This window comes from Gopherus flavomarginatus, chromosome 5 (genome assembly GCF_025201925.1).
Source record: "Gopherus flavomarginatus isolate rGopFla2 chromosome 5, rGopFla2.mat.asm, whole genome shotgun sequence".
In the NCBI taxonomy this organism is placed as follows: Eukaryota; Metazoa; Chordata; order Testudines; family Testudinidae; genus Gopherus; species Gopherus flavomarginatus.
The window spans coordinates 89,798,922-89,812,130 of record NC_066621.1 but is presented as its reverse complement, the minus strand read 5'-3'; the positions used below and the strand labels follow the sequence as shown (position 1 = coordinate 89,812,130).

Here is a 13,209-nt window from a genome sequence, read left to right as displayed (position 1 = left end):
CAGTTATGCTATGAATAGACCAAACCTACTGGATAAGCAGGCAAGAGTCTGGATTCCTCAACTTCTTAGGCTTGTAAAACTGGGATTGAAAATTCAGATAAAAATAAGCTCTCTTGGAAAGTTTCCAGTGATTGCTGCCTCTGTGCAGGTTGCAGGAAACAGAGACCCTGGAAGAATGGACTCAAGTTCTTTGGATTTTTTGTGCTTTTGTCTCCAGTATTCTCTGGAAACAAAGCACAGAGGCAACTGGAAAGGAAAAATTATGGATGAGGGAAAGAGAGTTAACCTGACATTTCAACACTTCCAGAAAGCTGACCAGGTTTGAATTTTCTACATGGGTTTGGGGAGGATGTTTTATGTGCCAAAGGGAACCAAGGGTTAAAGAAGTTTTTAGGCAGATATACTCCATACCTAGTTACTTAATAAAATGTTTTTTGTACCTTTCGATAAACCTGCAGTTCTCCTGTTTTGCTCTGCAGATCAGACTTCAGTTCTTCAGTTATGCCAGGATCACAGATGCAGTATGCTAGGATTTCCAGACAAGCCTCAAGGGGCCACCTGTCCAGGCAGCGCAGGGCCAATCTACTTCTCAACATCGCATCCTTCACTGGGAACAGATACTGCCAACCATCCTTACCTGTGAACAGACAAGCTACCAGCATGAAGCCAAGCTTCTATGCTTTAGGGAGCAGGGGGAGGATTTGCCCATGGACCACCAGATCACTCCCCTATTTCCAATCCCTATTTCAGACTGTACACTATAAAGAAAACTCATTCCCTTTACCGTCAGCAGTCGCACAGCTCAGCACAGCATCCCTCACGCTGGTCAGCTCCTCCATATCCTGACTGTACAGGTCCAAGATCTTCAGGGCTCTGGGCCAGTCCTTTGCAGTGAGCGCTTGCTCAAAGACTTCCATTAATACCTCGACAGCCATGGTAGAATGCAAGCCCAAAAGGACAAGCGACATGTACGGCTTGCCACAGAGGCCACTAACCAAACCAGTACCCTCCTCCTGGGGATCCTGAAGTGGCTCAGACATGGTGAGAAGAAAACTCTCTAGCATCAAGAACTCCTTCAGTAAGGTCTCACACTCTTTGGAAATCTGCTCCAGGCCCAAGGGGACCTCCCTCTTGCCCCGAAATTCCATCCATGACAGGCTTGGTTTGGGGACCTTCTGTACCTTGGATGCACAGAGACATGCCACAGTAGCCATTAGCTTCGACTGACACTTCAGGAAGGCCAAGGAAGAGGCAGTGAGCGTGTGCTGGTTCAAGTCAGCCAGGGAAGAAGAGGGCTGAGTAGAATCCTCCTCAGAGTCCATAGCTGGATTGTGGATAGGTATCTCCACATCCGGCAGACAATGGTAGGCATGAAGATGTGCTAGGCTGCTGATGTTAGTCAAAAGAGACCTCGTCTGGCTGCTTTGCCTGGTACTGCACAAGGACAGTGGTTCACAACAACAATTAATGATAACTTGCTGCACATTTAAGTTCAACTCTTCTTTTGCCAACAGCGAAGAGAGCCTGGAAGAGTGAAAACAGCACCAGCTTAGCAGGTGCACGTGCATAATACCTTGCATTTACACAGGATCTCAAGAAGTATTACAAACATTAACAGTCCTCCAAGATATGTACTATCCCCTCTAACGGGAAAAATGAGACTCCGAGGTTGTGTATTGCCTAACATCACAAGGATTCAAGCAGCAGAGCTCTGAAGAGAACTCAGAGTCCCAGCAGCTATTCCTCTGTTCTGTCCAATAGATAACATGGCCTCAAAGTGAGCATCTACCTTGTTAATTAAAAAAGGGCACTCCCAAGTCAGGCTTAATACCCTTTCCAACAGCTGCATTTGAGTGAGAATCACCAGGATTATGCACCTAATTCTATTTATAACCTTACAACAGTATATTTTGCTCCAAATTTGGAGTAAGGAAGGAATGTCCCCCAGTACAGGGTGACAATGGAGACGTTGGGGTGTTTTCCACCTCTCTGGGGCATCCAACAGAGAGTATCATTAAGAATCAGGTGGGCCCATACCACCCATTTCCTCAGCTCCTTCCCACTGCCTATATTTCTGTGAACTATAAGTTTCCTGCAGATAAAGTCATTAAAATGCATAGCCTGGCAACCCATCCCACCCTGTAACTAAACCCTGCATTTATTCCTCTGTTTTTGGAGGGAGACTGAGAAGGATCCTGCTGAAAGAGTCATATCAGCCTCTCCCGCAGCAGAGTGCTGGGTACAGCCTTTCTGGAGCTACTGGATTCCATTCCAAGTGTCAGGGGGACAGGGAGGACGTTTGAGAACAAAGCTAAGCTCCCACCTCTAGCAGCTGCAATGCTGCCATCCTGGCCAGTCTGCGGAGGTCAGGACCCAGTGACTACCTGCCTAAAACAATGCACTGTGATCTCATTACAGCGCAATTAATGGAGTCTGTCAGGAAACAAATGGGATGGAATATGTAATTTAGCCAGACTACAGAAACTTGTTAAGCACAATATCAACTCTCTTTGATAAAGGCCCAATGTTGAGCCTACAACAAGAGGGCTTTTGGGTAATATGATTTACTCCAATTCTTAGTCATCACTCTGAGGCAGATTTACAGTAAAACACAGAATGCCCTAGGGGGCCCCAGGGCCAGGCAGCTGCAGGGGCAGAAGCTTGGTCCTGCCGGCTCCTGGGGCTCCTGCTGCAGGCTCCACACCCACCAACAGCCAACCTTCCCCCTCCCCTGACTATTCCCACCTCCTCCCCCAAGCATGCTGCATTCCCATTCCTCCCTCCCAGCGCTTCCCTCGCCACCAAAGAGCTGTTTGCCAGTGCTCAGGTTGCTCCTGGAGGGAGTGGGAGGAGGCAGAGAAGAGGCCGGGGGAGGGGGGAATGACTTGGGGAAGGGGGGTGGGAAATCAAGGCAGAGTGGAACAAAGGCTCCCCACACTCCTTCTACACAATCCCCATCCAGGTCCCTGCCATGAGCCGCTCAGGGCAGGGGGCTGGGAGCACCCCGACAACCCAGCTCACACCCCTAGCCCTGACTCCTGCACCCCCTTCACTCATCCCCAGCCCCCACGCACCCCCAGCCCTGACTCCTGCACCCCCTCACCCCCAGCTCCCTGCCCTGACTCCTGCACCCCCTCACCCCCAGCCCCCTGCCCATCCTGACTCCTGCACCCCCTGCCACAGCTCCACCTGCACCCCTTGCACCAAACAGGAGCTGCCCCAGATAAGCGCTCCACACTCCAACCCCCCTCCCCAGCCCTGAGCCCCCTCCTGCACCCTAGCTCCTGGCCAGACCCCACACCCCAACATTTTTTTACTTTTTTTTATAAAGCGCTTTTATCCAAAGCACTTTACAATAGTTAGCTAACGGTACAAACAATATTTGGAAAGATCATTAAGTCGTCGGCCAAGACCCTCAGCAATTTTCAAGTGGTAGATGACAAAATAAGACTACAAAAACAATCAAGGTACCTCACTTTATTTTCATTTAGTTCCTATTACTTATAGGAGGAGGATGAAGAAAAAAAGAATGAAAAATGGGAGCTGGGGGAAGATAAGAGAGAATGTTTTTTTTCTTGGCTGGGTCACAAAGAGGGGACCCAAAAACGAAGCTGAGCACAGGGCCCCACTAATTCTAAATCTACCACTGTAATCACTTAAATCGTTTGAAAATGTACAGGGCACGGCTCGGCAGCAGGGCAGTGCCAAAGATATAACAGATACCTGCACTGTAAAGTTACAGAATTTGGAAATAGCAGCAAAGATAAAAAGTACATAACAAAATATGAACAGAAGAAGAGTGAGTTTTAAAGCTTAAATCAGGGGTCGGCAACCTTTCAGAAGTGCTGTGCCGAGTCTTCATTTATTCATTCTAATTTAAGGTTTCGAGTGCCAGTAATACATTTTAACGTTTTTAGAAGGTCTCTTTCTCTAAGTCTGTAATATATAACTAAACTATTGTTGTCAAGTATCAGAGAGGTAGCCATGTTAGTCTGGATCTGTAAAAAGCAACAAAGAGTCTTGTGGCACCTTACAGACTAACAGACGTATTGGAGCATAAGCTTTCGTGGGTGAATACCCACTTCGTCAGACGTGTACAGTAAATAAGGTTTTTAAAGTGTTTAAGAAGCTTCATTTAAAAATTAAATTAAAAAGCAGAGGCCCCCGGACCGGTGGCCAGGACCCGGGCAGTGTGAGTGCCACTGAAAATCAGCTCACGTGCCACCTTCAGCACGCATGCCATAGGTTGCCTACCCCTGGCTTAAATGCTTCATGGACTAGCTGGGTCCATAAGATGTTTCTTGGAGGAAACAGTGGGCATTTATGTAAGTGGGGAAGTTATTCTGGGAAGATTGGGTGGCACAGACCTTGAAAATGTAATGAACATTTACCATAAGCTATTATTGGTGGACTGCTCTGAGATTGGTTGTCTTTTAAAACAGACTTAGTAAAATCCAGACAGAAATGTACAACTTTGTTAAGTTTAATACCTTTTGCACAAATATCTCCAAATGGCTAAAATGTAAAATATACAGTAAACACCTGCTGCTCCAACAGCTGTACTGGCCATGGCTCTAGCAGCTAAGAGAACTTCACCCTAAAATTTCATGCAATAAGTCCCTTGTCTGATATACATGGCTCAGGGCAATACCACGAAAGATCCTTCAGTTTGGTCCTCAGTACAGTGAATTACATAAAGACACTGAACAGCTTATAAAGTATTATCAAATACTGTCTCATTTAACACCTGCTTCAGTTATCAAGTCACACACTTTCAGTACCAGCCCAATACAGAATTTAGAGATGGAAAACGTGCATTAGATAATCCAGTCTACTTGCCTGCCAGTGTAATATCCATGCCCAGAAGTTCTCAAAGTGATCTTGGGAAACAATTTTATTTTTGTTACATGTATAAGATGTGTGACCACTGTGCTCAGAAGTCAGAAAGTTTCAATTTAAAAACCACACATCCCTAGATCTCTCAGTTCAATTCCCAATGGCCAGTCGTTGTCTAGGTCACAAAACCATAAGTTTCACTAATTGCGATCTTCTGTGGCCATCTCATTAGAGAAGCCAGGGACTAACGCCTTCCTCAGATCTAGCAGAAGTCTGTTCTGCAGCTGTTCTAGTCATAGAAGACAGAGTACAGCTCAATTCACGAGCACTAAATTCATCAGTTAAGTATTCATGAAAGCACCAACCTGTCAGGAGGAACTTGTCTCTCAAATAAGAGCAGAGAGAGCAAGTGAGATGGGCTCTGCTGTAACAGTATGAAAGGGTTCCCAACCTTCACCTCTGCAGTTTGATCTACAAACGTAAGAGAGACACAATTTAAAAAAAACAAACCAACAAAAACAATTTAAATTAATGTATTACACAGATTGAGTTCTATTCAGCTAATCTGTACACTAGGCCTCTGAAGCCCCTATGCTCAAAATCACCAAGGCATGAGGGTCACAGTAATGAAGCAAGTTGGTAACCCAATGACCTAATTGCTCTGACTCTGATGTGCCCCACAATCTTTTGCACCATGTGGAGGAGACATTGCAAAGAACCTGTGTAGTGCCTTCTGACATCTGAGCAAGACCTGGCTGCAACCGGCAGAGCAAATCTGCTTCAACATGAAAAACAACACTCCAGGGAAAAATTGCAGCAGGAGCCTGTCAGAGTCACAACACATGCACTATTATAGTGATCTGGTTTATTAGAATTCGCTAGACACAGGTTTACTGTATTTTCTCAGCCTATTTTTTGTTTTGCTTGCCTTGAAGTAAGAATTGCTGCTGCTCTTACAAATGGAGTGAAAGGTTGGGATAACTTCACTGACACGCAGAGGGTAGCTGCGTAAAGCTTCTTACTTGTACTTGCCCCCCAACTTAAATACTACTAGTATGAGTAGTAATGCTGTTGGGAATTTTTTTTAATTATGTCAGCATAGTTACATTGACAAGGGATGTGAAAAAAACCACACCCCTAACAAACATAGCTATGTCAACAAAACCCCCAGTGCAGACACAGCTTTATTGATGGAAGAGAGCTTCTGGCAACGTAGACAATGTGGTTCAGGGAGATGGCGTTTCTACACTGACATAAAAACTCCTTCTGTTGGTGTAGGCGGAGTCTATACTAGGGGGCTATGCCAACATAGCTCTGCCAGTATAGGCTCTGTAGTGCAGATGGACCCAGAGACACCCCTTCTAAACTATTCTTCCACCTCCTAAAGGAGCCGGAAAACACAGAGCACCACTAGACTACCACCACACATTTCTCCAGTTATGGAAACATGAAGTCATGAGAGATTGTGTTACATTGGGGCATCAGTACCTTCCACACATACAGTAACCAGACATGCCAAACTTGTGCTGGGGAGGGGGAGGAGAGGAGAGGAGAGAACAAGGCAGAAATTAGACTTGTTTTTGGCTTAATTGGCTTGTGAGTTGCTTGTTGGATAGCTTTTGGTTTCTAGCTTGTCGCTTCTTTTTTTAAAAATCAGCTTGCAGCAAAGGCGGGGGGGGGACGACAAGAGTCGGGGTGCACAGCGGGCCCACCACAGTCCCATACTGCATGCCGGGGGGATCTAATCTCAGACTGCTGGGTTCTTAGGGATTGGCTTGTTTTGAAATGGGATTAGCTTGCTTTTTGGCTTATTGTGAAAGTTGGGGTGCTTATTTACCATGTGAAAGTTGACAACTGTGACAGTGACAGGTCCTGTTAAAATGAAAGTCTGAAAAAGGTTCTGTCATCTTCCTTTTTCGTCTACCTCACTGAGGGATGTAACTTTAGAAGGCAGTTTACAGGGAAGCAACTCTTAAACCAGATTTGTGGAGTTTCACATTAGAGCAGCCCAGTGACTCCAGATTAAACTGGCTTGGTTTACAAGTAAACTGACAGGTTTTTTTCCCTCCTAACTGCCAGCACAATATACTCAAGCTAGGGCTCTTCTGGCTCATGTGGTATCACCACTAGGTGTTCTATGAGAACGTTCTGCCCAGTTACATCTACACAGCCCCATTATTTTCAATGCCCTTGCTACCCATCAAAGAAAATGTTACATATAGTTACTTTCCAGAATGGAATCATACTATAAAAGTTAGATAATGTCACCTTCTTGTGACAGCCTTCTGTAGCGGGGCAGTAACCGCACTCTGGAAAGAAAAGGCTAGGCTGATTGGGGAAGCAGCCACAGCTGACCCTATAAAAGGGCTGTGAGCCAGGAGTTAAGTCAGTCTCTCTCTAGCTGTAGAGGGAGAAGGACCTGGCTGTCTGGAAGAGAACGGTACCAGAGTAGAGCAGTGCTGGGGAAAGGCAAGAGGAGCTGGGGAGTTCTAGCCTGGTAACTCCCCAGGCTGCAGGCCTTGTGCAAGGCCTACAGAGGTACTGGGGCTGCAGAGGTGTAGCCTGGGGTTAGGCAGAGGCAGCTGGTCTAAACCCCCTTGGCAGTGATGAATGGTTTACAGACTGCAGTCTGCCCCAGCAAGTGGGGGGCTAGATGATGACTGGCAGTAGCCACTGAGGCAAGGTGGGGATAGAGAGTTGGGGTTCCCCTGGGAGGGAGGACCCAAAGTGTGGGGGTACTGCTGGGGCAGAACCCCGAGGTAAAGAGCACCAGGGTCCAGGAGGGACAGGGGGTCCAGCGGCAGGCGAGATACCAGGCAGTAGGAGGTGCTCAGTATGCTGGAGAGCTAATTCCCTAGACGACCAGCAGGAGGCGCCGCACCAGTGGGTCTTTGCTTCGCTACACTTCTCAATAGACACGTCACCTAGCTCTGTATTGAGGCTCCATAGCACAATAGAAGCAAGTGCGTTAATATAATCGAAGAAGCTCTTCACACAGTCTGTCCTCACGCTGCTCACTGGCATGGTCTGAATGTGTTGGTCCAGGGTTTTCAGCAAAAGTTGAATTTGATTACGAATTGGATGTGCCTCCAACTCTGTAGGCTTCAGAGATGCCTGTTCTACCAAGTTGGTGATCAGGTTTCCTTTGGAGTCTAGTAAAAAATTAATCAAAATTTGATTAGAACTAAAAGCCTTAAAAATACAGCAGTGACAACAGCAGGGTTCATAGGCTACCAAAGTTTTACTGATGGAGACTCTTGTTTACTTTCACCTTACTCGGCAGCAACAACCAAATAAAGGGAAAAAAACAGGAGAAGCAGAACTACCATTTGTTTAGTTATCATTTAACACCCAAGTGTTTTGTTTTCCTGTAACTAGACCCTGTCAGTTTAAAAGTCATATCTGTTTTTAAAACAAAATTTCTTTTTTTATTTCCATCTCAGCTTATTAAAACCAAACATTTTAAAAAAATGAATTTACTCTTCATCATTTACATTTTGCTTTTCTCTCTGCTTGAACAAACACAGCCTAATCAGTTTAACTTTTGCTACTGGTGAGCTTCTAATTTTGGTGCAACAACCCACTGTTGCAAGGTTGGTATTGCAAATGCTTGGGGGGGGATTTTAAATCCCCAAAAGTGTGTTTGCATTTACATTTACATTTAAAAAGGTTCACAACAGCATTGCTGCTAATACGAGGTTTTTTAAAACTTATTTTTATCTTGTCTAAATTGAGGAACTAAACTACTAGGCTGTATGCAAGAGTCTTTAATGCTAAGAGAACTCATGAAACTCACCTGGAGAATCTTCAACATTTGTCAGTGTTTGCAGGACTTGATCTAGGTGCTGTGATAAAACAATCTGATTAGCAATACAGTCCTCAGTCAGAGTGGGGTAGCACATCTGCAGAAGGTCCACAATATTACATCGAAACTGACTACTTATTTTTTCATCTGAGACCTCTGTTGGGAAACAAAGATCAACAATAATGATAGTTAATGCTGGCCACTAAGTCTTGTGGAACCAGAAGACACAGAAAGAGGAGCAGCTTTGCACTTCCAGTTAACCAATTCAAAATTAGTGCACTTGGGTAAGCCATAGAGATTATGTAGCTAGCAGAGCTAAATTTTCCTAGAGGTACTTCAGAGGCCAGAGAAGGAAGTGTAAAAAGCCAAGATAAAGATACCTGTGCTATCATGCCCCCTCATGCCAGAGGCATTGTAGTTTAAATACAATTTTGTATTGTATTTAATTGTATCACCAGTCAACTGTCCATCCCTGGCTTAATTCCTCTTCTGTTAGAGTTCATTCTTCTCTCCCACTCCCCAAGGTATTCTTTTCATGTCTGTTGCCTGTATTTCTTCTCTCCTCCCTCCCTGCACCCAAATCGTTACTTCTCTGCACTATGCTCTTAAACTTCTTTTTCATGTTTTATGTCTCTGGGCCTCCCCAATGACCATCCCCCAGACTATTCACTCTGCTTCCATCTGCCCTTTTAGGGCATGGCTACCTTGCAATGTAAGCCCTGGGCTAGTAGAATGGGAGTGAACAGATCCCGGGTTTGTTAACATAGGGCTTGAGCATCTACACTCATTTGTAACCCCAGGTTAGGAATTGTTGTCCCAGCCTGGGGCTCCAGCACATGCATTATGTGGGCTGGAGTCCAAGCACCCATCTCAGATTTCCTAGCACTCTCCAAAATGTGGCCACTCTAGCCCTTTGTTCCTGGTGCAGTGTGGAAAAACTTGACTGTACACCAAACTTGACTGTCCAGAGGACAAAGAAAGTTGGACCATGAGATTGTGGAATACTTTTGGCAGACTTCTTGGCTAGACTCAGGCTCGAACCCTCCACCCTTGTGGGGTTCCTGATCCAAGCCCTGGATTAGCGTGATTTGTGTGCACAGAAAGGAGGTTAGAGGCTTACGCCTGAGTTCAGACCGTGGGCTTACTCAGCAGTGTTGACATACCCTTAGGAAACAGAGCAGAAACTCACACCCCCTTGCTTCCTGGCTCCCCATCCCTTCCAATAAAACTCCAACCCTTTTGCTCTCTGGCTCTCATTACCCTCCAATGAAAGAAGCAGTTCTAATTTTCAGCTCTGCCTTCTCTCCTGAGAAGCTGCTGCTCTCTGGTTCCCTCTCTGAGCAAGAAGCCTGCTGCTTCCAGCCCTCTCTTCCCTAGCCACATGCCCAGCTCAAGTTAGTTTTTCACATCTTGTATTCTGGACTAGATTTTCAAAGATAGATATATCTGTGTACCCAAAACTACTCATGCAGCAGTCAACCTAATTTGCTGAGAGAAACATGTATGTGCTTCTGAAAGTTTTAGTGCATGCCTGTGCCACACAGAAAAAGATGAAAAGAGCTAACAAGTGTTGTCATTTCAAGTTTTTAAAAACCAAACCCATCAAATTTAATCATTTATATTCAGATCTTTTAAAAGCAGTTCCCGATGGCTTCCACATCTCAAGCTATATTTTTCCATGGTGCTTTATGGAAATCTTTGGAAGACACTGTTTAATGAACATCTACTTAGCTATATTTACTTATCCATTGTGGTAAAGGCCAAATCCAGTCTACTGATTTTCAGTACACCCAGAAAAGTTGCTGATACATTAAACAAATATTCCTCCATAATACAAAGGGAACAGATACCAGTTCAGCATACAACAAAGAAATTTCAGAAGCAATGAACTCTGCACATGTAGTCCCTAGCCCTGGAAAACTAGCAACCAATACAACAAAAACCAAAACCTCAAAACATGCAGAAGGGAAAACACTTACCTGATTTGGATTGTCCTTGTGACATACAAGGGTAGTTGAGAATTTTATTTATTTGTTGAAGAACTGCTGGGAAGCCCCTTATGCCATCACAGTGCAGTGGAATGAAGTCAAGTCTGCGGCCTACAAGCAACATTGGATAAGGGAGGGAAAGTAGGGGTTAAGGGTGGAAGACATACGACAGAGTTCATTAAAACTCCTTGTTACTATGAAGCACAGTTATTTTAAAACTAGAGAAAGCAAACAGGCATTTTTTCCAAATCCCACACAGCCGAACAGAGAAAGGGGAAACCTACCCCTTGTTTCAAGGCTATTATGTAATCGTCTCTCTGCTGTTTCCAACAGCTGTTTGCAGGTTTTCCACAGGTGGCACTGAGTACAAGCTAAGTCAAATGCTGCCATTGCTGAAGGGCTGAGGTCTGCCACAACTTCACTCATAGGATCTGTATGCTCCAGCTGGATGCTGCTAGTCCAAAAGTTTTCTTGGAGAGTAGGGACAAGGCTTCCAGAGGTGGCAAGCAACTTATCAGTAACATCCGAGATGGAATAAAATACCATACCTAAACAATCCAACAACATGCAGTCACTGGTTAAACTGAACAAATATTCTATGTCCCTTAATGGATAATTCTTTGGTCCTTTACTAATGCAGTTCAGCATCTGATCAGCTCTTTGGACCACTGCTGTACATGGAACAGAGGTTCACACTGAGCTATTCACAAAGATGCCTGGTTAATTTCCCTGAGTGGTTACAGCTAATTTAGAACCCAGCAACATGCCAGTCTGAATAATTTACTTTGTTCTGACAACATGCATCACCTTGTACTCATCAACATTGACTATCATTTATCATGCTGCCCAGATTTGCAACTCTAAGGTTATTCTGAAGTTCCTCAGTCATCTCCAGTTTTCAAAAGCCTAAATAACTGTTACCCAGAGATTGCCAGCTCCCTGTTATTCTCGTTTTCTAGGCCATTAATATAAAAAGGCCAGTTTATTCCTCCAAGCAATCATATTACAGTCACTGCTGTATCATCTGAGCTCTTGTTCTTCCTTATTTGTTTTCCACTCTTAGCCAGATTCCCCATCTCTAATTTGTAGGATTCAATCATTCAATCCTTACCAGCCGCTGCTGCACTCCCAATAGCCTGAAGTGTTGAGCGGCCACTGCCAGATCTCCTGATGCCTCCAATACCATCAGCTGACTGATATGCAATTTTGTGCTCCACTTTTGCGAGCTCCCGCACCACCTCTTGATAGCGTTCCATGAAAACCAGCTCACCATAGCAAGCCGAAGACTCCAAATTAAACATCAAAGCCACCTGTCACAGGTAATAATGAATGCAAGTAATACCGTCATCAAAATACTGTTTGAAAGGCCACCATAGCATTTTACTCAAACTTTAAAAAAAGCCTCAACTGAAAAACAAACATGAGTAATTTCAGCCCATGTGGTAATTTTATTCAGAAAGTTATAGATGCCTGAAAACAGAGATTTATAATGGAAGCACTTTTGCAATTACAGCTATATAGCTCTGCTTGCAGGTGCCATTACATTGGATTTGGATTCACTTTAACAACTAACTTATAAAGATGTTACAAGACTCCAATATATTGTGCATTAAAAAGATGAAGTAGCTAGTCCCGTAGTGTAAATTAGTTCTTATCCGCCAGGGAATACCCTCTAGAATATTCTAAAATTACATTAGCAATCCACACGACCATCACAAGGAACATCAGTTAAACCCTGTTCCAAGTCCTGTTAATGTCAGTGTTGTACAAAACATAACGTAGCAAAGAAAACAGATCCGTTAGCCTCAGGAGAGGAAAATAAAAATATCATGTTTGCTAACTGGAATTGTTTAAGGGCTTGACATTTACCTACTGCTGATGCATGGGTATCTATGCAAAAGCATTTGACAATGTCCCTCTCAATCCTAGCCAGACCACTGCACTTTCTTGGGGATTCAACTGCCAAAATACTTCAGGCCAGTTTTTCAGAAAGGCAGCCTAAAAGCTACATACAAAAATGCACATGCAATTGTAACTGAGTGTGGCAATATAGAGGCACAATTGCATGCACAAGTTGGTTATTTGCACATGTAAATGAGGGGGCTAGGAGTCAACGGCAGACACTTCTGCACACAGATCTTGGGCCTCCTATTCTGACAGCTTGGCCACAAAACACACCTCCTTCACCTGCCCATAAAGCAGTGTGCCATACACACCAGTCCAAGCCAACAGCTAGGGGACTACAGTGTGTCTTTACATACTACAACTGGGCATGAACGTGGTGGAGTCATGTTTTTGGGATCAGTGACCAAAAAAAAAAAAAAAAAAGCTCAAATACTGCCTCTCATTCAAGACTGGTGTTTCACACATGGGCTCCTCATCTTCTTCCTCACCCAGCTGGAACACTAAGTTAGACCCAGGCCTGGTAAAGTCTTTGCAAACGTTGAAAACCCAGGTGAAAAAGAGGGTATTTTTAAAAGAGAAAGAAAACTTCCTTGAGGGTAGTGGCTTAGATGCTTGTTTCCCTCCTGCTGCTGGATTCCCTCTGACACCTGAATTTGGAAAGCATTCTCCCTCATA

At 44.5% G+C, this 13,209-nt stretch overlaps 1 protein-coding gene across 11 annotated transcripts in view; it reads right to left on the bottom strand.

Moving 5' to 3' along the window:
* ZFYVE26 (zinc finger FYVE-type containing 26) overlaps nt 1-13,209 on the bottom strand; it is a 74,755-nt gene that overhangs the window by 36,332 nt on the left and 25,214 nt on the right. For 10 of the 11 annotated variants that reach the window (XM_050953389.1, XM_050953390.1, XM_050953393.1 and 7 more), the window contains 8 exons: nt 11,741-11,939; nt 10,914-11,177; nt 10,621-10,740; nt 8,633-8,797; nt 7,761-7,988; nt 5,202-5,307; nt 785-1,524; nt 441-637 (listed from right to left, as the gene is read on the bottom strand). In XM_050953389.1, coding sequence (XP_050809346.1) covers nt 441-637; nt 785-1,524; nt 5,202-5,307; nt 7,761-7,988; nt 8,633-8,797; nt 10,621-10,740; nt 10,914-11,177; nt 11,741-11,939 — 2,019 coding nt within the window. The remainder of the gene's footprint in view (nt 1-440; nt 638-784; nt 1,525-5,201; nt 5,308-7,760; nt 7,989-8,632; nt 8,798-10,620; nt 10,741-10,913; nt 11,178-11,740; nt 11,940-13,209) is intronic. The other variant, XM_050953395.1, reaches the window with a different exon arrangement.